This window comes from Cyclopterus lumpus, chromosome 16, assembly GCF_009769545.1.
Source record: "Cyclopterus lumpus isolate fCycLum1 chromosome 16, fCycLum1.pri, whole genome shotgun sequence".
Taxonomy (NCBI): domain Eukaryota; kingdom Metazoa; phylum Chordata; class Actinopteri; order Perciformes; family Cyclopteridae; genus Cyclopterus; species Cyclopterus lumpus.
This window is the reverse complement of record NC_046981.1, coordinates 13611533-13634187: the sequence shown is the minus strand read 5'-3', so window position 1 is coordinate 13634187 and position 22655 is coordinate 13611533. Positions and strand designations below refer to the sequence as shown.

The 22655-nt window shown below is 40.7% G+C and overlaps 3 protein-coding genes across 7 annotated transcripts in view; all 3 read right to left on the bottom strand.

Moving 5' to 3' along the window:
- Window positions 1-3398: 3398 nt before the first annotated feature.
- Window positions 3399-7287, bottom strand: tomm40 (translocase of outer mitochondrial membrane 40 homolog (yeast)). The gene is made up of 9 exons (XM_034554429.1): window positions 7209-7287; window positions 6329-6564; window positions 6012-6172; window positions 5705-5806; window positions 5479-5584; window positions 4766-4888; window positions 4573-4649; window positions 4022-4124; window positions 3399-3904 (listed from the first exon to the last, which is right to left on the bottom strand). Exons 2-9 carry the CDS (start codon window positions 6543-6545, stop codon window positions 3765-3767), a joined length of 1029 nt encoding a protein of 342 aa, XP_034410320.1. The 5' UTR covers window positions 6546-6564; window positions 7209-7287; the 3' UTR covers window positions 3399-3764.
- Window positions 7288-7839: 552 nt separating this feature from the next.
- ddx61 (DEAD (Asp-Glu-Ala-Asp) box helicase 61) lies at window positions 7840-17253 on the bottom strand. 2 transcript variants are annotated; one of them, XM_034553180.1, is made up of 13 exons: window positions 17017-17253; window positions 15253-15400; window positions 14833-14896; window positions 14585-14689; window positions 13933-14062; window positions 12841-12987; window positions 12449-12543; window positions 12228-12350; window positions 12016-12144; window positions 11269-11449; window positions 11077-11178; window positions 10729-10962; window positions 7840-10004 (listed from the first exon to the last, which is right to left on the bottom strand). In XM_034553180.1, the coding sequence occupies exons 1-12, from the start codon at window positions 17030-17032 to the stop codon at window positions 10736-10738; spliced, it is 1467 nt and encodes a 488-aa protein (XP_034409071.1). In that variant the 5' UTR covers window positions 17033-17253; the 3' UTR covers window positions 7840-10004; window positions 10729-10735. The 2 variants fall into 2 exon arrangements, with proteins under 2 accessions (XP_034409071.1, XP_034409072.1); XM_034553181.1 differs by having other exon boundaries at window positions 8264-10004; window positions 15253-16075; window positions 17017-17233.
- Window positions 17254-17756: 503 nt separating this feature from the next.
- bcl3 (BCL3 transcription coactivator) overlaps window positions 17757-22655 on the bottom strand; it is a 15801-nt gene continuing 10902 nt past the window's right edge. Inside the window, exons 4-9 of one of the 4 annotated variants that reach the window (XM_034553713.1) lie at window positions 20669-20870; window positions 19472-19560; window positions 19252-19350; window positions 18709-18888; window positions 18154-18235; window positions 17757-18045 (exon numbers count right to left, since the gene is read on the bottom strand). In XM_034553713.1, coding sequence (XP_034409604.1) covers window positions 17927-18045; window positions 18154-18235; window positions 18709-18888; window positions 19252-19350; window positions 19472-19560; window positions 20669-20870 — 771 coding nt within the window. In that variant the 3' untranslated portion in view covers window positions 17757-17926. The remainder of the gene's footprint in view (window positions 18046-18153; window positions 18236-18708; window positions 18889-19251; window positions 19351-19471; window positions 19561-20668; window positions 20871-22655) is intronic. The other 3 variants (XM_034553714.1, XM_034553715.1, XM_034553716.1) reach the window with 3 other exon arrangements.

Sequence of the window (22655 nt, the reverse complement as noted above, 5' to 3'; positions counted from 1 at the left end):
GAATTACACAACCTCTTATTGTTGTAAATATACAGCACACAACCGTATCGTCCAACTATTGACAGTGCCAGCATCCAACATGGAGGGTCAGAGTCCAATGACAATACCACTGCACTGAAGAAAATGTGTGGCTCATTCTTGAGATAACTAGATATCTCAGGTAATATCACAAATTATAAACTTGACTCCTGGGTTGACGGAATATGTTGGTAACAAGCTGCAGTGAGGAATACGTAATGCACTTAAAGCCAAAGATACTTTCTTTTCTAACCTACAAGTCTCTAAAATGATATTTTCCCTTATTGTAATTGCAAAATGTAAAGTGTCACATTCAGTGAGACACTGCTATTCAAACTACAGCGACGCTTTGTGAGACTTTACAAATGCAAATCTGATCTCATGTTTCCATGCTGGAGGCTGTTTTAACACCTAATTAGCATGTGTGTGTGTGGACACCCAGAACAACTCTTCACACCGAATTATCAGTCAAAACAGCCAAAAGGCATCTTTAAGGCGTTGATCCCAACGGCCACTTTCTAAAAACAGGAAGCTTAGACACACGTCTGTTCCTTTCAAATGACAACTCAGACCTCAGAGAGGAGGGAGGTGTTCTGTGACTCACACACGGTTCTTTGAGCAAGACACGTCTTGCTTTAATCACCGTGGTGACAGAGTTTAACGGTTGTTTTGATATAGATACGAGGTTGTTGCTCGACTGCTGGTTTGATAAGCACATTGGTGCTTGTGGAGATGAAAAGATGTCTGTCTCCTGTCCATGGGACTTTGTAAATGCATTTAGGCGTTGTTGCATTAGCTGGTCTGATTTCAGAACAGGATTGTTATGTGGATCCTGGGACGGTGTAATTCAATTCAATTCAATTCAGTTTATTTTGTATGGCCCAATATCACAAATTACAAATTATCCTCAGAGGGCTTTACAATCTGTACACATACGACATCCCTGACCTTTGACCTCACATCGGATCAGGAAAAACTCCCCAAAAATAACCTTTGACAGGGAAAAAAGGGAAGAAACCTTCAGGAGAGCAACAGAGGAGGATCCCTCTCCCCGGATGGACAGAAGCAATAGATGTCATGTGTACAGAATGAACAGCATTTACAAAGTTACATAAACACATTACATGAATATGACAATGTATGAATGGAACTCCAATCCATGAAACAGAGGGAGGTAGAGAGGAGGGGGGGCGGGGCATCAGCAGGGCCAACGCGGGAGGCCGGCTCACCAGTCATCAGACACCTCCAGGTCCAATGGACCCTATGAGACGTGAAGTCACAACGACTCAGAGGAGGAAGCAGAGTTAATAAGGTGCAATGGAGAGATGTAAATGTATCCATAAGGAGAGAGAGAAGAGGAGATAGGTGCTCAGTGTATCCTAAAACATCCCCCAGCAGCCTTTAAGCCTATAGCAGCATATCAAGGGGCTCGACCAGGGCAAACCTGATTCAGCCCTAACTATAAGCACTATTAAAGAGGAAAGTCTTAAGTCTACTCTTAAATGAGGTGACTGTGTCTGCCTCCCGGACTGAAAGTGGAAGCTGGTTCCATAAAAGAGGAGCTTGATAACTGAAGGCTCTGGCTCCCATCCTACTTTTTAGGACTCTAGGAACCACAAGTAGCCCCGCATTTAGTGAGCGCAGCTCTCTAGTGGGGCAATATGGTACTACAAGCTCTTTAAGATATGATGGTGCACACCTCAGATATAATACAACAGACCTGTAGGAACAACTTGAAGCTCCCGTTTATACTTTGTTGAAACTTTTTCAGGGAGGTTTTAGTCTAAAAATGTTCCACCTTTAATCAACAGCTCCAGTCAGTCCAAACACAAATTGACTACAAGCCTTAAAAAGGTAGCATCATTTGGAGAGCAATTTGTATTGGACTGCAAAACGCTGTAAGTATACTGTGTGTGTATGTGGCCATCGTAAAGCAGGGGGGCATTATATATAAAGAGTGGTGTCTGTGAATTCCACAGGTTGGGTTGGTCTATTTATCTCTTAAATACTGGTTTCAGCACATGAGCTGCAGCTGCTGCCACATTGCAGTGATAGGAAGTGACGATATAAGTTTACTATATAACAGTCATTTTGAGGTACTTGTAGTTAACTTTAGTCATTTCATTGTATGCTTTTGCTTTTTTCTACTTCAACTATTCTACATTTCTACTACATTTTACTTTTATATTTAGTTACATTTAGCTTAAGTCTTACATTGTTTTAGCATAATACCATAACTAATCATAATAATAAATGAGGGGTGACTTTGCATAATGAACATTTATACTTTTCATGCGAGGTACCTTTTGATGATAATATATATATAACACTTTAAATAGAGGACTAGTACTTATTATTAATGGATTACATTTAAATGGTGGTATTGCTACGTTAACTTAAGTTAATCATGTAAAAACTGATTGTAGCAAGTGAAATATGTAAGTTGCCTTTAGACAGAAGCCAAATGATTGTTACAGTTCTGCATCATGCAAAGCTGGGATGTATAGAAGAGGCTAGACTGCCACCCAGTGGTGACACTGTGACAGGGCAGTGTAAGAGCTTGAGTGGAAATAAGTTCTCAGATTTATTTTTAATATATTTTTTATTTATAAATCAGATTCATATATTAGGTTTTCACATACTATGATTTTGTATATAACATTTCTAGGACAATATACTACGACTTTGATATGACTGTCAGATTTATTTGATTTAATATACTTCCATTTACGATATACTAAACTGTGACCTTTTATATCAAATTGTTTAAGACATGACCTTTCATGACATATTGTACTTCAGGCTTACAGATGACAGAAAGGCAAGTAAAGTTGAGCCAGTTGCCGTAACACTTGGCACTGTTGCATACTATATTTTTTTATATAACATATAGGAATATGCCATGTTTTACAGCTTATGAGTGCCCTGATGAAGCATTGCTGGACCCACCAGACTCTGGGCAACCAAAGGAGGAAGTTTCTGCTGATGTTAAAGGGGGCTAGGCAGTTTTTAGGTGTTTCAGGCATTCAAAAAAAGTCAATCCTTGTGGCTGTTTTCACTTCAGAAGTTGAAAGGCAGAAGTCAGCAAAGACAACAGGATGGTAATTCTCAAAGAAAGCACAACCAGCGCTAACGTTAGATTGTGCTCATGCAGTCTCATGCACTCATCCTTTCACCAATTGGGTTGTTTGAAATTAATGACAAGAATAGTACGTAAAGCTCACCGCTTGCATCATGTGCCTGTGTCCTGTGTCTAGTAGGAAAGGCCTAGGACAGAGGGGAGGGTGATGTTTTTTCCCCTTTCCATAAAACTGCCTACTCTAGGGTACAACTGGAATCACAATATGCTAAGGTTATTATAGAGTAATCACAACACCAACTTTTACAAAAAGTTATCACATTTATTTAATCATCATACATGATCACCATATATTATGTCTAACCACTTACTTGATTTGCACATCACATGTTCTCATGCATCACTGATGCCCTCTGATATACATCTCTCTAGCCTTTCGGTTCATCCAATACACCATAAAGGAAAGACATTTGTGCTACAGAATGTAGGCATGGCTCAGCCAGTCCTGGCTCCTTTATAGTTGCCTTTGTCTCTCCGTCTGCCCCAGAAATCACAGTTGTGAGAGAGTCTCTGAATCAAATTCCTAAAACTTAGTCCAGGTTCCTGTGTGTCTCTGTGCCTGTCCAAGCTGTGGCCTGCGAGATGGCTCCAGGCAGCCTCCACCCCTCTAGCCAATGGTGACACCGAAGCCACACTGGAACTTGTTCTTGCGGTGGTTGAGGAAAGCCCCCAGGGCCAGTGTGAGAGGCAGAGGCAGCAGTTTCTTTTCAAGTGTCGCCCCAACCACCCAGTTACTGTCAACTGTGCCTGCAGAGGAGAAAGGTGAACAGGTGGAAGAACTCTTTTTAAAAAGAACATTATTTGGTTTTCAATTTTCAAATGAATAGTCGCTTTACTATGAGTACTCATACTGTACTTATTTACCTTTAAAGAGCAGGTTAGCTTTGGGAACGTCCAACTGGTAACCCAAGGATGTTGTGGTGTCTTGCATCTTTGTGCTGGCTTCAAATTCAACTCCTATCTGCAACTGCATTAGAAGACAGAAGTGAGAGGATAGGATCCCATCTATTCAATACTCACACGAACATTTAAATAATTATTCCATGTGCTCAATGCAAACATCTACTGTGTAAATGGTGTTTATCTGGACTGAAGCTATGCAGTGGAGGGATAGTAACAAAGGAAACATGTTGTCCTCTAAACAGTTTAACTAAGACTGCCAAAGCTGAATTTTAGAACAAGGATTGTGAGTTGTCCCAATTTGATTTGCTTTAGGAAAGGACCTCTTGACGGCCAGTATAGACAGGAGGAACAACAGTGACTAAAAACAGTTTCAATATATGGGCAAGTGAGGATTGTTTTAAGACAGACTTGAGAACATGTGAACCTATCCTTTAAGCTAATCAGGTATTTGAGCTGTATTGGGAGACAGATGCACAGAAATACATCGACACATGATTACTAATTTTAGGCACCTGATCATTGGCTCTGTGATAGTAAGTAGCATGAGCTCCTGCCCCGCCCAAAGTCAATGTGGCAACGTAGTTGTCCCCTGAGGAGAAATATAGGGATTTGAACATATTAGATGAAATGAGGCACATATTTAGGTACCTATATCCAGGTCACACTACAGAAAAGTTCATTAATGTAAAAAACTAAATGATTTACCCGTGTATCTGCCTAAGAGGGAGGTGACCGCTCCTTCCTCCCCCGGTCTCCTGTGGTATACTAACTCACCACCGAGAGCCAGCGCTGGAGTGATAGACTGGAGATAGTGGCCCACCAAAATGCCTGAGGGAAGTAGTAAAAGAGCCATCATTATACAGTCTCTTCTCATCCATGGTTTGAAGTTTTGTATAGACATGTATTGTCTATCAACATGCATTGTCTTCCAACATGCATGTCGGTGTGGAATAGTGAGCAGGTTTGAGTAAGCATACTACAAAATATCACAGGATGGTGGGTCAAGTGACAAAGCACTTTAAGGTGGACCAGCTGGTCTTGGCTGCTCTTTCAAGTGTGTCATCTAGTGGTACAATACAGTAAATCTCTCCAGTCCAGTGTTGCGGCCTAACTATCAAACTTGTTTACACCTGCCCAACTCTAAAAACATGTCCAATTTGTTATCAGTACAGAAACCCAGGTATCGAGTCAGCACCGTTTCCAACAATGCTCAGCTGCACTGCATTTAACAGGATTTTAGTGTCATTGCTTTCTGTTTATCCAATGTGGGCAAAAGAGGATCTCATCCAAAACACCAGTAGTTCAGCCTTTTAGACCAGGCATCTTTGACAAGTAGCGTTTACAAATTAGTGTGGGGTACCAAAAAAAACTACCTCTGAGTAACTTGTTACGAGGCATTACGAACAAATAAATCATACCAGATCCAACAAGTACATCTGGATTCCCGAGCGTCACAGCGGAGGTGAAGTCTTCACCACGCCACTCCATGTCACACTGCCAGTTGACAAACTTATGCTGCTGAGTCTGCAACACACACAAAATGGAACAACAAATATGAGAGTGGAATGACGATGTCAGTGACTCATAAAAGCTGAAAAAGAGACTTGGCATGTGTAAGGCTGTTCCCTCAAAAAGTCCACACACCTGGATGGCTATTTTTGTGCGCACAGCAGATGCGAGCTGGTGGATGATCTGGGTATTCAGACTGCCAGTATTGTCCATATCTCCAACCATGACTGGAAACGACTATGGGGAACAAAACACAGAATCAGTGTTCCAGCTCCTCTGCATGCAGATCCCTGCTGCTTGCTTCTTCAGATAAATATATTAGAAGACTGTATATTTTTAGTTGCTCATTTGCTCCATGAATGGACAAAATGCTCAACATAGCATAATAAATGTCAACATACATTTAAGGGGTTGTTGAAGAGATGGGAATATTATTAATTACCTCTGCTGGTCCAGTCTGTTTAGTGCCTACGTAGGTGGAACCAAATCGATAACCAGAATCGCCAAGGGTACTGAGGGTAACAGTGTGGCTGACCTGGAAGTGGTTACTTAGGCCCTTGTTGACCACTAACCGCACCCCTTCCATTTGCAGCGGGTACACTTCTAAAACAGAGAGAGTGCAAAAAAAAAGAAGATCTATGCAACTCAACTTCAAACAATTAATCATGCCAATAGGCCTACTGGTATTATAACACATTTGAAGAATACACTACAGCATTCAGAAGTTACATCACACAATGAATCAGCTGATTTTCTAACCTTTACATTTGCGGTGGCACTCCTCATATGTGCCTGGGTTTGGGAGTGGGGGGTCTGCATCTGCCATCTGCTGGCCAGATCCAGACGTTGGAGGGACGGAAGACAGTGGGGGCATCGTGAACCCTGGAGGGAAGGACGCCAACCCTTGGACCCCTTGACTACCTCCAGCCGCTGCTGGGGCAGGACTGGGGGAGGCGGCAGCCAACACACTGCCCATACTCTCCGACTGTAACAGACTAGGAGAAAAAGAGATGGACAATGGGTGAATACATTATCCATCCAATTGGCCAATTCTATCAACGTAATCCAATCACACAGCTGCAAGTTAATGCATGTTAAAAATAATCCCGTATTAGGTGGGAGACTACATTGGAAAAGGAACGTTATCAGCTTGAATGACTTGCTTAGCATGCACTCACAGTATACACTGCAGTTAGCTCTCGTCCAGCTAACATTAACTTGAGTAGCTACAGTGAGCGGTCTGCACTAGTGCCCTGACTGTTACAGTCGGTTGGAGCACAGGCCCAGCTTAGTCCGAATCTCCACAGATAACGTTACAAGTTTACAATACAACCTGGTGACCGCAACATATATTGAGCTGCAACTTTTGGTTTGTTACATTTAAGAGACAAGTCGGCAACCGGTAAAACCATCCGGCGGCAGTATGTAACCTGTGAAGGCTGATGCAAGCTAGCAGGCTTGGCTGGTTGGTTAGCTAGCAGGCTCGTGGACGTTAGCTAGTCATGTGGAGTCGACCACGAGATATATTCGTCTTCAAGTGGGAATTACTGTAACTGAATTCAACACGTGGTCTTTTGACACACGCGACAATTTTCTTCCTATGAAAGTAATCTTGCAATTTAACGTTTTAGCTACTCACGCTGACGGTATGGGTCCGGGGTAGTCCAACACCGGCAAAGTTCACCACAACGTCAGTGACTGTGGTGGACAAGTGCCCGCCCATTCCCCGAAAGTCATCCACCGATTGGCTGATATGCATCTAATGTCAATGGCCATTGGATGAACGTACAGCTGGGACAGGCCTCTCTCGATGACGTACCCTAGAGTTGATTCGCTTAACAGTCATTTCATTCAATCTCCTGCTGAATGACATTCCAAGGGTACACCTGTTTTAGGGCGCACAGTTCACGACTGCATTTACAAATCATATACCTGTAGCGCAATATTTTATATAAATAAAGCAAGTACATTTATAAAAATGACTAAATATTAACTAAAAATAAAAAAAACTGCATGACCTGTGGTTTAACAATGGGCCCCCGTCTCAGAATTAATTCAAATGAAGTTAGGTGGATAGAAATGTGGTGGAAAACCTTAAACACATCCAAACCGGAGTCTGAAAAAGTGTAAGTGTGGGGTTTACACACCAATAACCTGCTTTTCGAGACAGGCTTCCGGCTTGGCAGTGTATGAGACCAATTCAATCAACAGTTACAAAAGCACAACCTACTAAATACACAAATATTAAAGACAAAATAAACAAACAGGAGTCAAATCAGTTGGAGTTTAATGCATTTCGGGCGCTGGCATTGACACATTTAACAGAAAATAGTTGCCTGTCTGTCTTTCTAGTTAAAGCAACTGGTCATCAAGTTATGAAGGTACTCATGTCTCAAGAATACAGTGATGGAACAAAATGGTCTCAGGTTACAGACTCACTGAGAAAATAGTTATGTATTGATTGAAGCCTGTAGTGAGGCAGAAGAAAAATTGGGGAACCAAAATATATCAACGGAGCTGGACATATACATTTGAAACACTTAATCCTCTGACATTGTGCTTAAGTCAAGAAGTCCAAGGATGTAATATATTCTGACAACTAGTCATATACAATTTGTCTTGAAAAATTAATTTCTTACAAATAGGAGAAAACTGAAAATCCGTTATGACTTTAACTGCTTTTTCAAAACTGAAACCAATGAGGAATTGTTTGGGTGCCATTTTACCTACAATAAAGTTGGGACAAGAGTCTGGGCAAAGTAAGAGGTTTGACGTTACACTAAGGCACTTTGGAGGGGAGAGACACAGAATCTACATTGACATGACGGAACAAGTTGGCCGGTAACAACATGTAAACTAAGACCCATCTCATTCTGTCATGTTAATTACTGATAACCTCAAGACTTAACAAAATGCTGCCTGGTGTTTTGACTTTAAAGGGATCAAAGTACTTCAACAATTAAATACTGACATTGTCATTATTGGATCTGTGCTTTGACAAAACGCACTACAATGTCACTGACATTACACTGCCATCTTTAAATTCTTATTTCCACAGTTAACACTTCAATATAAAAAAGTAACAATTTCACCATCAGCAGCACTGTTTCAGATGCTTTACTGGAACACCATAGCAGCCCTTTTTTTTTTTTTACCATCGCAAAGAACAAAGTGGTCATTTTGGTTTCTAAAGCCATCTCTAGTCTTACTTTTGTAACTCTGTCAGATCTCCCAAGTTTGTATCCTTAAAAAAGAAAAAAAAGGATGGATGTGTGTACAATCCGCCTTATTTCCCCGCTGCATCCTCAAATAAAATCAGCAAAACTATATTTATAACCAATCTGGAATGATGGCAAAAGTTACAAAAATAACTACACTCAGTGGCCTCATAATCAGGTGCACCTGCTCAATGTCTAAATCAGCTACTAAATGCAAAAACTATTCTGACCAAACATCTGAATAGGGAAGAAATTTGACTGGAATGATTCTTGGTGCCGACATCCTTGAATTTCCACACTAGTCTAGCTAGTTTACAGGAAACAAAAACACACACCCACGAGTGGCAACTGTGACAGCAAAAGTGCCTTGTTAATGAGGGAGGTCAGAGGAGAATGGTTGGACTGGTTCAAGTTGACTAACAAATCCCTATGTGTCAGAGCAGAGGTATGCAGAGAAAGAGCTGCGGCGAGAGGACAGGCTCACCTACACTGCACAGCAGATGAATGATATACATGTCACCTGGCCATGCAGATGACAGGGTCAGAATTTGGTGTAAACAACATGAATCTGACATTTCAAGCTGGTGGTGAATTATTTTTAAGAATATCATTTTGGCACACTTTTGGCCATGTAATACGAACAGAGCATCATTTAAAAAAGGAATGTTTCCAGCAGCTTTTAAATCCCTGGCATGACAAATTATTCAGGTGTATCCAATAAAGTAACCACTGAGTGTAGAAAAAAGAAAAAAAAAAAAGAGTGGGTTTCTTTTATGTCATCTGCTCAAAAAGGCATGTCAGCAGGATCGGCACACTGCCATGTGTAGTTCATCTGCACAGCAAGGATGTGAGCTGGGCTTTGTCCTATAAGTCTACCTTTGGTTTCACATTGTCATGCTTACAGAAAAGTTCAAATGGCGCCAATGTCCCATCTATTGTCGAGAGTGGCTGAGTTCAATGACAGACTTAAGCAGGAGACCAAATCACATGTACAGTGCCCATCGCTGGCATTGTGGCGGAAAGTTCAACTGATTGAAGTTGCAATGGGAAGATACCAGTTTACTAATATATGCACAGACAGAACTGGAGATTATTGTAAACTCAAACTGGAAATGAAAATAAATTTAAATTAGACCACTGGGAAACAAATCATCCCTTGGAATCTTGTGTCATGTCTCGTCAATACTATGTGATGAATGCCAGGCGCCGTGTTTCTCCTGAAAAACAATACAAGACAAAAGCATAAGACATTTCTGAAAACCACCATGTGAATGAGTCACTACTTAAGCAAAACCAGACAGCCGACTGTGTGCTGATCAGCTCTGTCCAAATCTATGTTGACTCCTGTTTGACAGCCTGAGGACAACAGCCCTCAACCCTTCACCTTTAAATCCTGTAACACTTCAGTTAAGAGGATATTATTCATTAGCAAGATTGCACTCCTCTAAAGCTAAAGTAGTGTTTTGAATAGACGTTACTGTTGTAAATGTCCACTAACATGCTCATTCATACAGGTGAACCAGAATGTGGACATTAAGTTTCTCTGAATTAACCTTTGACATTATTCACCAAGTTATTGCATGTGATTATATAAAAGAAAAGTGGTTTCAAGGCGACAAGTTAATCCCTAGACTGGCCACAGATTGCTGCAGTTGAGTAAATAACTAGAACTTGCCCCAAGTTCATTGGCCACGGTTGAGGCAGCTTTACAACCATACAGGGCGGAGCAGCAAGCCTACAGTAAGTACTTTTTAAAAAAAACTGCTGATGAAATTTGTGCTGTGAAGTGTTCAGGAGAGCAGACAACATCCCTACTCTAGATTAGTTGATTTGTGCCAAACAATAAAACTGGTTTAACTCTGAAAATAAAACATTTCATCTTATGGTTTATGAGCAGTCACAGCTGATTTCTGAGCAATAAAATAAAGTTAAAAAACTGACCAGTCACTCAGATTGCTCCCAGTTCCTTGCTTTTGGCTCCGCCGTTGTCGCCACCACCAATGTCGTCATCTGCATCTGGGTCAACAGAGTGAAACTCTGCCACATACAGGCTCTTATCAATGCAACTGGGGATGGGCTTAATGTCAGTGACCAGTTGATCCTCAATGTTCTTCAGGTTGTAGCGATCTTCTGAAGTGATCAGATTGATGGCCAGACCCAGATGACCGAACCGCCCTGCAAGAGAAGAGACATAGTTTAACCATTATATACCATTAGCAGTAGTGTCATGAAGTCAAGCTGGGTATGCTGGAATCTTTTGTTGAGTACTAATGAAAAGGTTAATCTTACCTGATCTTCCAATGCGGTGCAGGTAGGTCTCTGCATTTTTGGGGAAGTCAAAGTTGATGACCACATTTACTGCCTGAATGTCAATTCCCCGAGTGAATAGGTCTAGAAGAAAATATTTACACAAGTGCAACTTATTAAAAATGTTTTTGCATTTCCACTATATTAAATACATCCTGAACTCTTTTCACTTACCTGTGCAGACCAGGTTTCTGCACAATCCATTCCTGAAGTCATGGAACACACGATTCCTGTATTCCTGCATCATCTTTGCATGAATGTAGAAGCACGAATACCCCAGTTGGGTGATTTTCTTGGCCAGAAGCTCAACTCTCTGGGTTGAGTTACAGAAGATGATAGACTGATTGATCTGAAGCTGAAATAGAAATATATAGATTGATGAAAATTGATGACTGAAAGCCTGCTGTCTCTGGTATCATATAGGCCTTACTTAAGCCAGTTTATTTTAAAAAGGCAGCCAAACTGCAGCTTTTTTTCTTATCTCATCGTCATTAAATTATATTTATAGGGTATTCAAATCATTGCCCTAATAGGAGAGTCAATCTCTTGAATTACAGGAACAAAACAGCACACTTAAAATCAAATCAAAGTACCAACAAGTTTACATAATATTTTGGAAGTAGGAGTTCGCCATATGGATTAAATCTTCAGTCACAAAAAAAAGTAATATATTACGGTATAAATATATGATAATATCGTACACTTATCAAATAAATTGTAAAACAATGAATAAAATAACCAGTCTTGAAACTTTCAACCAGAGAGGGCAGAGTAACACCGCTTTTTCAACATTGTGTTTAACCACCAGAACAGCACACTTAATGAACCCAAACTAACACCACTGGATATCAGGTCACACTCCTAAACTCCTAGTTTCAAACTGGCACACACACACACACACACACACACACACACACTTACCCTAGAAAACAGTGTGTTGAGACAGTGAACCTTTTGTCTTTCTGTCACATAGGCATAGTACTGAGTGATGCCCTTCAAGGTCAGTTCCTCCATCAGGTTGATCTCATAAGGCTTCTTCAGGTGCTTACTCTGGAAGAGACATTCAGTGTATTATGAAACAAGATTTTATTAAATTTTACCTCTTCAGTAAACATTACTGTACGAGTTCTCACCATGAATTTTTGCACACTGATGGGAAAAGTGGCAGAGTAAAGCAGAATCTGACGATCCCTTGGCATGAAGCTGATTATATCTTCTATCAGAACCACAAAGTCCTGGGAAAGCAGCTTATCTGCCTGAGTAAAGAGATATTTAAAGACAATGTGGGTAATAAAAACAATAGTAAAAGTAATTCAGAAAAGAGAGAGAGAAAAAAAAAAAAAGACCAACTTACCTCGTCCATCACAATCAATTGGGCCTTATCCATTTTTGCCACACCCTTTTTGATAAGGTCTAGTATCCTGCCTGGAGTAGCAATCACTACATGCACTATTAGGAGAGGAGACGGCACAAACAGCAAATCATGTTAAGTGCCACTGCAAAAGGGACATTGCCCAACTAAGAGCAACAGAAAGTTGTCATTCAGCAGATATTTAGTGATGTCAACATAGCTTCATGTTGGGTAAAAAAAAATAATCATCTTTTAAACTGAAATCTTCAAAAAGCAGGAATTGGTATCAATCCAATATACAAATGAGTCATAACTTCAATGACAAGATAAAGATATCCAATGGCTTCTAGGAAAGAATTATCTTCCATTATCTTGATTATTAACAGCACAAGTACCTGTCTCATCAAGACGCATGATGTCATCCCTCAAATTGGTGCCACCTGTGGTAGCCATGACCTTGACACCTCCCAGGTGCTTGCTGAGCTGAATGCTGATCTGGCTCATCTGCAGGGCCAACTCTCTTGTTGGCACCATTACTATGGCTGGAGCGAGACAGAATTGGAAGAATGGTCAAATAAATTGTTACGCATGTATAACAATAATGTATAATTTCATAATGCTACTACCATCAAAGTCCATGTTTATATAGCTTGTATATCTGTCAGACGTCTGCAACCCTTTCAAATCCATCACCATCAGTCAATGGTTGCGTTAGACTTTCTAGTTACCCGTCATTTTTGTTGCATAATCTAATATCATTTAAATTTGTTTGTTTAAATTATAGACTAGGCTAAAGCTGTAAACAAAATAAAAATGCAGTCTGCAATTCTAATCCGATACCCTTTGTAAACGGTTTGCTAGCTGTCCGTTCCATGTGTGCAATGAGGGAAAACAGTATTAAGACAAGTGAAAAAAACAAGTGAATCGGACTGAGCCACACTGACTCACTGGCTGTATTTAATGTATTTTTCTACATTCAAAGCTTCATAAAGTTTTGGGCTGAGACAGCGGCACAGAGGGCAGCAGTACTATACATATTTTGTTATAATGAATGTACCAAACAAGATTATACAAGATTATAGATAACGATCTATAATCTTGTTCGGTACATTCATTATCATCATTCATTATTTATCAGGGAAAATTATTGACAGACACAAAAACAACCGTGCGGTCACTTTTCATGTCAACACGCACAAAGCAGATGAATGATTTTTTCCTACGCTTTTGCCTCCGACAGACGATCTCTTGTGGCCGTTTAGATTTGTTCTGAAGGCTCTGCTGCCAGAGTGGACTTAGCAGACTCTCTAAACGTGGCATTTCCTGATCCTGCAAGCACTTGCTTCAATGGGGGAAAGTCACACTTTATGCGCTCCTCTGCACAATTTGCTAAATTTCCATCATTGTTAAATAAATAAATCGCGTCTGATGGAAAATATTTGTCTAACGCAACATCTGCTTAACAGGCAGAGGCGACAGAAACTCACCCTGTATGTGATCCTTCTTCAGGTCTATCCTCTCCAGGAGGGGGATGAGGTAGGCTCCACTTTTTCCTGTGCCATTCTTGGCCCGAGCCAAAATATCTCTGCCTGACAGAGCGATGGGGATGCTTTCCTCCTTTTGGAAGACAGACGGGTCAATACAATTGGTTAGGGTCCTTGGGCTACAACACCATCCTACAATATAACAGTACATACTACATTTAAGAAACCTTTTTAATAAATAGGTATGCCATATCAACTTTACGGTTAACATTATGCTATATTATGACCACACAAAAATAGATCTTTCAATTTTATTCCGTTCAGAGGCAACATGCTTAGCAACCACATTTCTGTCATTGGCATGCACAAACAAGAACACAAGGTTGCATGATCAAATGTCAGAGAGGAGGATGTCTAATGAAGATGCCTGAAGGGAACACCTGCATCATCTTGTTTAGTGAAATCTGGAACAGTCTCAAATTTGAAAACATGGACAGAAGTACTGTTACAGGATTTAGTAACTGCAGTTCTAAAGATGTATAATTCTGATTTACAAGAAAGTACTGTGGGTTTATTTTTTATTTAAAAAAAAAAAAAGAAGGCAGCCTTGAGGTGGTCTAGATACTAATAAAAGTTCACTTCACTGTTCACTTACCTGGACAGGGGACGGTTTCTCCCATCCCATTTCAAAGATTCCCATAAGCAGTTCACGCTTTAGGCAGTAGTCTTCAAATTCATTTCCCTTAGTTGATGTCACATCCTGGGTGAACAGAGGAGAAAAAGAAGATTACTTTTCAATAGCATAAAAAGCAAACAAACTTTTTGTTAGTCCAAAACATGTCAAATTCAAACTGTGGAAATGTCCAAGTGGAGTGATAATCATGTCTGCTAATGTTACCGTACCGAAGTTCTCATCCTGGTGTCTCTTGGAGGAAGCTCCAGGCACTTCTTCCAGTCATCACCAAACCTAATTGCAAGAATGTGTATTACGTCTATACAAATAACACACACACACACGGACAAAGGAGGGCTCTAAAATATATTGAGATCCAAAAAAAGTGTGTACGAGCCACGTCCCATAAAATGCATAATGGCAAAATAAATGGGATTCAGAGATTCTCATTTTTACATTTGTCAAAACAGGTTTGTGGTTTAACTTTGTTGTGCAAGACATACAAATTCAAAGCTTTGTTCTATGGAAAGATATTAGATTTACATGTTGCAGATCTTTGTATCCAGTGTAAGCAGTCATGCTACAGAACATACGTGATTACCTGATAGATAAAAACAACATTTCTTTGAAAAACTGTAACTGGATCTTACTTGATGCCCCCACTGCTTTGAGGAATGCCAGTCCTTTTCTGGAGGGCATTGGGCTGTTGGGCAGACGCGAGGAGTCCCGCCTGTCCTCTGAGCTGCCCATTTGCTGGTTTGTTCAATCCAATCATTGGTGCCGAGTTTGCTGTCCTTGCTGTAGCCATGGGTTCAACACATTAACTGGCAATTCTCCTCAGTATGTTATCTTTGCCTCTTTTCACTGATGTTTTGCTTTAATGCACCAGTGTGTAAAAAAATAAAACCTTTTTCTTTCTGTTCTTAAAGAATGTATTTTGTACACAATCTGACGTTCAAACCTCTTGAAAAGAAGAGGTCTGCGTATGAATTCTGTCTATTTACAAGACAACTCTCCAAAAAAGGGAGAAATTAACATTCATATGAATAAATAAATCAAATATGTGACCAAAACATAAACTATTTTCTGTCAAAACGGTTTGAAGGAGTACTCTTATCCTTGCTGTAATGATGATCCAGAATTTTCTTTGAGTATCTTGGAAGTCCAAGTGCTATGTTTACACATTCAAAATGACCAGTAGTAAAATACGTTCTGCTTGGTCACGACTCGGACTCTTATGATGATTTGTTCCCTTGATATCAAAAAAATCCACAAAAAAAGTTTGTTGCCGTGGCTCAAAACTGGCACCAAAAAAAAAGTCACTCTGGCAATTTTGTTTTTTTACATGGATAGTCCACTTTAAATGTCTGTGGTTATCTTGTTCCGGTTTCCTTCAGTTCTGCAGCAGAAGTTGAGATGACAGACTGCCAAGTGCTTTGGGAAATGCCGATAAACAAAAAAAATCCAGGTTACCTGCCAGGCAATAAGCAAACAATCGTGAGAGGTTATTACAAAGTTTTAAACACCGGGACAAAAACAACAACAACAACAACAAGGCACTTAAATGACCAACCCAAACTAACGCTACCGGATTGTGCATACAGTTCAGATATGCGCGCATTAGTGGCTCTCGTTGTTAAGCTGGAACAAAAACAAGGCCACGTTTAGAAAAACCATCAAATGACAGCAACAGCAACAAACTGGTTTTGAAAGTAAAATGGTACAAAAGTATCCAAGTACGCTTGGCAAGATTACAGTGCGAAACTGGAGTCAACAGCATCGTTTTGACAGGAAAAAGAAAGTCAAACGACAGAACCAGTGCGGATGTGTTGTGATGTCACGGGCACGAGCTAACCCGATGCTAGCTAGAGCTAAACTAAAGTATTAACAGACAATAACTCGCATCAACTGACGTACCAAGTTAACGCTATATCGAAAGTTAGCTCGTTATCGTTAGCCACTTTTTAACCCCGTTGAACGAAACAAAGTAATGCCAAACCACCGGGATGTTGTCCCGCGGGCATCTACTTTCATGACACGTTAACGTCGACGGCAAAGTTAGCTCGAAGTAAATTAATTAGTAACGTTAAGTTTCGCCTGCATATGACGTTAAAACTTTATGCATAGCAACGTGGCTTTTACCGTCCAGCTAGCATGCTAACGGCAACGTTCATGTCTCACTACCGTGTGTGGGGTAAAAAACAAATTATAACTTTTAATCGAGAAACGAAGTGCGCAAAGCAAGTCGGTCAGGATTAGTTCAGTCCTCAACTAATATTTAAACGGTTTTATTTAACCAAACCAAACGGTTGAGTTAGCATGCTAGCGTTAGCTTAGCCCGATTGCGTTAACATAAGCTACACGGTAAATCAATACGCATAAGAATTGACTCTTAACCGGAGAACACATGCTACCTTCAATTTGCAACATCCACCCAAAGTCTGCCCCGCTGCGCCGTCGCGTAATGTTTCATCGGCAGTTTAATTGAGTTTGGTAAACACTCGCTCTTTCGAGAAATCCACCGAGTTTTCACTCTTTTGTCTCTTCTTTCGGAATATTGACAATTCAACATGGCCGCGCGCTCGTTTTTGGGCTGGTTGTTTGCTCCAAAGGACCTCCCACTGACCAATCACAGCGCTGCTTTCAAATTCGCAAATGTTGCTGCGGGATAAACGGACAAAATCCAGACAAAAGTGAATCTGTTGTACATATTTTATGTAAAAAACAAAACAAATATCAACAATTTTTGACAGTGATAAAACAACACACACGTGCGTACGGACACAAACACATATTAAAAGGTACTGTGGACATAGATTTTTTTTTTAAATGTCAGAAAGAAGTATATTAACTGTGCAAAGGTGTCCAAATGTATATTTGTTGCCCTTCATTTCTTGCTATCTCTCTACAGTCCTCAATCATTTTTTTACTAAGCCTATAGGCCCATGTCCATAATTTACCAACAGCCATTTATGTCCAGCCTTGATTGCATGTACAGTAGTGGCACATTTCTATTGCTTCATCGATGCATATGTAGCTTGTCGGTTGCTAGTTTAGTCCCAGTCACAACAGCAGCTGGATGAGCAGGGAAGTAGCAGGCAGCTCTTGTTCCAGGCACCTAACCCAAGGGGGAAGCATCTTTTTGTTTGGAATCCAGGAAAAGAAGGCCAGCTTCTAGGAAAGTTTAATTTCAGGTGCAGTCTTTTGCTGGTTTGTCATCCCATTAGCTGAACATTCTTCTGGAAGTCCTTGTGGGCATTGATGTCTCTTTTTTGGTTGGCTGTGTGGAGGTAGTTGCAACTTGCACTCAACAAATACTTTGAGCTAGTAAAATGGAAATACAAGCGTAGATGGAGCCTTTGGAGAATGGGAGGCACTATGATGAGGGGTGTGTGGTGTAGTCAAAGGTGAACAACCGCGACTGTGGTTGGGAGATGGGGACCCTAAAGGAGAAGCAAAGAGTACTAATTAGTAACAATGAAATACTGTGATTTCCAGTAATTATCTGTATGTATCTGCCTGTGTGTGTGAACCTGTGTTTGTTTTCATACCATTTTCCGTAAAGCTGCTCCCATGTGGTGAGACAGACACACAAATCTGGTTGGAGCCTCTCCCTCGTAACACATCTGCTATCTACAAAACAGTTACAGTTTCTTACAAACTTGCATGCACGCACTAAAAATAAAGTCACAATGATCTATAAAAATATGACTCAAACAAGAATGTAATATTGTTGGAGAAAACACTGCACCATTTGTCCTCTAGAGGGAAGGATACACACATTTACTTTCCATTCCCAACCTTTACAACCAGAGGTGAGTCAAATATATTTTGCATTTGTTCTCACATAATTGAAGTATTGGTGGGAATTTCCATCATTGAAATTACAGTGAGTGATTGGAAATTTTGAAAATCACAAGGTACTTGTTCATTCTCAATTTGGCAACCTTTTGGTGTTCAGTGTTTTCTTGACACTATCTGAATTGTCCAGAAGCAGCGACTCACAACTATAATAAATGGCCAAACAAACAATACTGTAAGAATGGAATTTTGGCATGGTCTGTGTTATTATGGATGGTTTTTTTTTTGGTCATCTTGTCGCTTACTTTGTCGCTTACTTTCTTGTTCTTAGCCACCATCACAGGGGTGTCATTGTGGTAGTTCTTGAGGCTGCTGTCAGCTCCACTCTTTAGCAATAGCCGCACCGTGTCCACCTGACCTCGGCCACAAGCACTGTGCAGGGCTGTGTTCCCACTGTATGACTGGCTGTTCACATCACAGCCTCTCTGCAAGACAAAAAACAGAAGTTGAGACAGTTGTGATTCAAGAATAAAGCCAAATGTGGTTTGTTTCACATTTACAAAGCTGAATAGAAAGTGAAACAGAAGATAGATCCATTGAGAGGGGGAGTTCGGTCAGATAGGAGAGAGAGGAATAAGAGACAATCCTTTAAACGGAGATATTAAGAAAGGAGAAAAGACCATTCTGTCCATGTACAAGACATAGAGCTAAACTTTGACTATTTTACTCCAATTCTGTGAAGTTCTTATATTTAAGCTATAAAAGTAGTACTGCTCTTAGTATGCAGCTTATGAGCTGGAAAATGAAAATATAGCTGAGTCCCAACCCTTCTCTCCCCTCCATCCTACCTGCCCACACACCCTCATTACCTCAATGAGGAAGTTGACCATATCTGCTTTATTGCTCTCCACTGCGTGCATGAGAGGACTTTGGCCACTCTTGATGTCCTGATTAGAGAGAGAAAAAAAGCATCATCGGAAAAGTCAGAGGATGCGTAGACGGTAAATGTGAAACTTCTGATGTTGTGAAACTTAGTCAGTGCTGAGTCAATGCAGCACAGGGGCTGACCATAGCATTGATGTCAGCGCCTGCATCCAGCAGCATTCTGGCCAAATCTTTCTGGCCGCGCAGCACCGTCAGATGGAGAGGGCTCAAACCTGAAAACAGTGACAAAGCAGAGTTTCAAAGTGAACATATGCAAATACACATAGACACGTACAGTGTGCACACATTGTGACTGCATATACACACTCCGGCCTGAAACAGTTTGTACGTATACTAACTCCACACACAGTATAAACTCTCAGAGACACAGGCAGTATGTGGCACATTTTCTACACAAATGCAAAGTAGCGGTTTATTAACAGATGTTACATGACAAGAACAGAATAGGAAATTGTAATTAAACATTAAAAGAATTATACAGCGCAGGATGCCAGGGCAAGTCATCTTCTGGAAGTGTTTTTACAGCCGATTGAAGCAAAATAACTAAATGCTGGTTCGTGATGCTTTGTTGGGACTGGACATCCATCCATCCATCCATTTTCAATACCGCTTATCCTCATTAGGGTCGCGGGGCGCTGGAGCCTATCCCAGCTGACATAGGGCGAAGGCAGGGGACACCCTGGACAAGCCGCCAGTCCATCGAGGGCAACAATAAATCTCTAATTCAATGCCATTAAAATGACAGTAGGTCAACTTTGTTATTCAGCTGAAGTTGCTGCCATGTTATTAGATCTGATCCCTACATACAAACTCAGTTCCACAAATAAAATATTTAGATGTGTATATTTTGGGGTCTTTCTCCTGTACCTAGAAACCCAATAAAAATGTCTCTTGTGCTTTAACATCACATACGATGAAGATGTGGCAATGGGACTAGACTACACCACACCACAGCGGAAGGACTTGTCCTCTGCTCTTCCTGCCCACACACCCAAAAATAACCAACACCATCCCTACCTGAACAAGAGTTCACCTATTTGACCATTTTACTGCTTGCTAGTGGATTGTATATGAATCATTATCAAAGTGTCTGCAATATCTAGATGTAAATGAAAACTGGGTCAGAAACACAGAGAGTATGTGAGAAAAAGGCAACGGACATTTTTTTATTGCATAAAAGTCGTAAAACAATGTACATCCAAATCAAGCACTATTCATTTGATAACGACTTTGCGTGTGTTCACATACTAAATCTTTCTTTGTCACGAACAACTTCAAACAATACAGACTAAGGTGCTTCTTCTGTAGACTACAACTTACCCTCATAGTTTCTGATCTCCAAGCACATGGAGGATTGGGAGTGAGAAAGCACAAACGACAGACAGTCACGCTGGTCATATTCGCAGCAGAGATGGAGCGCTGTTTGGCCGTTACGGTCCAAGGCAGCAGGGTCGGCCCCGTCTCTCAACAAAGCCTCCACCATGTTTGCCTGCTGGGTGATCACTGCCAGATGAAGGGGAGTCTGAAGGGGAGGATGAGAGCAAAAGTGACAGTTTAGACACACTAAGCCTGTGTATTCCGGTCCATAACCGCAAAAGGCAGTATATAGTTTTTCTCAAAATAGTTTCACCCTACAGCACAAACAAGACAGCATTCAGAGAGTGTGACCCCCCCTATTAATGTTGAACAATGCTTCAACTCTCTATCCTTAAAGATCTCTTGCCCTTTATTGATGCCATTATTTCGAAGTAGCTAATGGCAATGTTCTTCACGAAAATGCTCATCTAATAGTGGAAATCACAGATCCTGATTGATTTCCAGGAGGCAGTTATCTTAGCTAAGTAGAAAGACGGAAAACAGGGCACACAGCGAGTCTGGCTTTGTCTGAGGACAACCAAATCTGCCGACCAGCCCCTTGAATTAACATGTTATATCTTGCCGGATTATTCCTGGGCTCTGTGGCGTTAGGCATGATTGTGTTACCTCTAGACAGAGGCAAACTAGCTGTTTCCAATCGTTATGCTAAACTAAACCAGCAGCTGGCTGTAACTATATATTTATGATTCAATTCAATTAAATTCAGTTTATTTTGTATAGTCCAAAATCACAAATTACAAATTCGCGTCAGAGAGCTTTACAATCTGTACAATAGGACATCCCTGTCCCAGGACCTCACCAGGATTCAGATATGAGAGTGTTATGATCTCCTCTAACTGTCAGCAAGAAAGCCAAGTTGTTGAGATATTATGGTGCCAGGCAGAGAGACAAATTAAGATATTTAAAATTATAATATCCAGGGTGAAAGTAATGAATAACAGACTGACATGGTATGCATTTAAAAAATCTTCTCAATTATCACCATATTGTTGCAAGTGAGATTGGAGGAGTGACATTATTTCTAGTAAAGGCCTTTTTCATCTCTAACCTGTTGTACAGGTTGAAGGTCAAAGACACAATAGGAACTATGCCTGTAAGAACAGGCCAACGCCTTATAAATGAACACGGTCTGTCTGGTACAATTATCGTGACTACGCGGTATCAGGCGATCATGATGTGCTCTGTGCCGATTCCCACATATACACAAACATACCTAACGTGTACAAGAAACATACACAATGTCAATATTCATAGTTGTCAGCAATCAAATCAAAGTCCAAAAAATAGCTGACTGGGAAAAAAGACCGTTGCACCATTAATCACTGAGCAAACAACAACAACAACAACAACAACAACAACAGCAGGAGACTGTGTGTTGAATTCTAAATTAGGAATAACCTGTTCTGAGAGAGAAGCAGCCTGCAAGTAAAGGGGGGAAAAAGGCATGCAGTTTGTTTGCCTGGATGAATCTAGTCCACTTGAGCAATCTAGGATGTTCCTTTGGGTGAGATCAGCATGTATCATCCTGTTGATAATTATATCAACTCTGGCCAGGGAGGGCACTGACAACCTTCTATTTAAATTAAGCAATGCAATAGTTCAGTGATAAAAGGAAGTCTTTTAAGATGGACTTTTTAGTTGCTATTGAGGTTACACAATAAACGCAACAATCAGGAACAGATTGTTGCTCCAAGTTTCTCTCTTGCTGTACTGTTACTATACATGTGTGTGTGGTGTGTGTGTGTGTGTGTGTGTGTGCGTGTGCGTGTGTGCATGCGTGTGTGTGTGTGCGCACGCTGTGGGTTTGTTCCAGTAAAGACTATTTAGAAACGTAGTCGAGCAGTGGGAGAGTATCTTTGTGGAATTCCTTCAATGTGTCAATGCCAGTGTTCCTCCCCTCAGCTCCTGTTTCCCTGAATCCTGTGACTCA

Bases quoted from the DNA above. Each gene is read 5' to 3' on its own strand.
- ddx61 (XM_034553180.1), bottom strand. The intron at 14,690-14,832 runs GTACGGTAACAT...CTGTTCACCCAG, and splicing joins ACACCAGGATGAGAACTTCG to GATGTGACATCAACTAAGGG. The intron at 12,988-13,932 runs GTGAGTTTCTGT...GTCTCGCTCCAG, and splicing joins GAAGAAGGATCACATACAGG to CCATAGTAATGGTGCCAACA.
- tomm40 (XM_034554429.1), bottom strand. From the start codon at position 6,545: ATGGGCAGTGTGTTGGCTGCCGCCTCCCCCAGTCCTGCCCCAGCAGCG. The intron at 4,650-4,765 runs GTAAATCATTTA...ATTTCTCCTCAG, and splicing joins CCTCTTAGGCAGATACACGG to GGGACAACTACGTTGCCACA. The intron at 4,125-4,572 runs GTGCCTAAAATT...CTTCTAATGCAG, and splicing joins ATCACAGAGCCAATGATCAG to TTGCAGATAGGAGTTGAATT.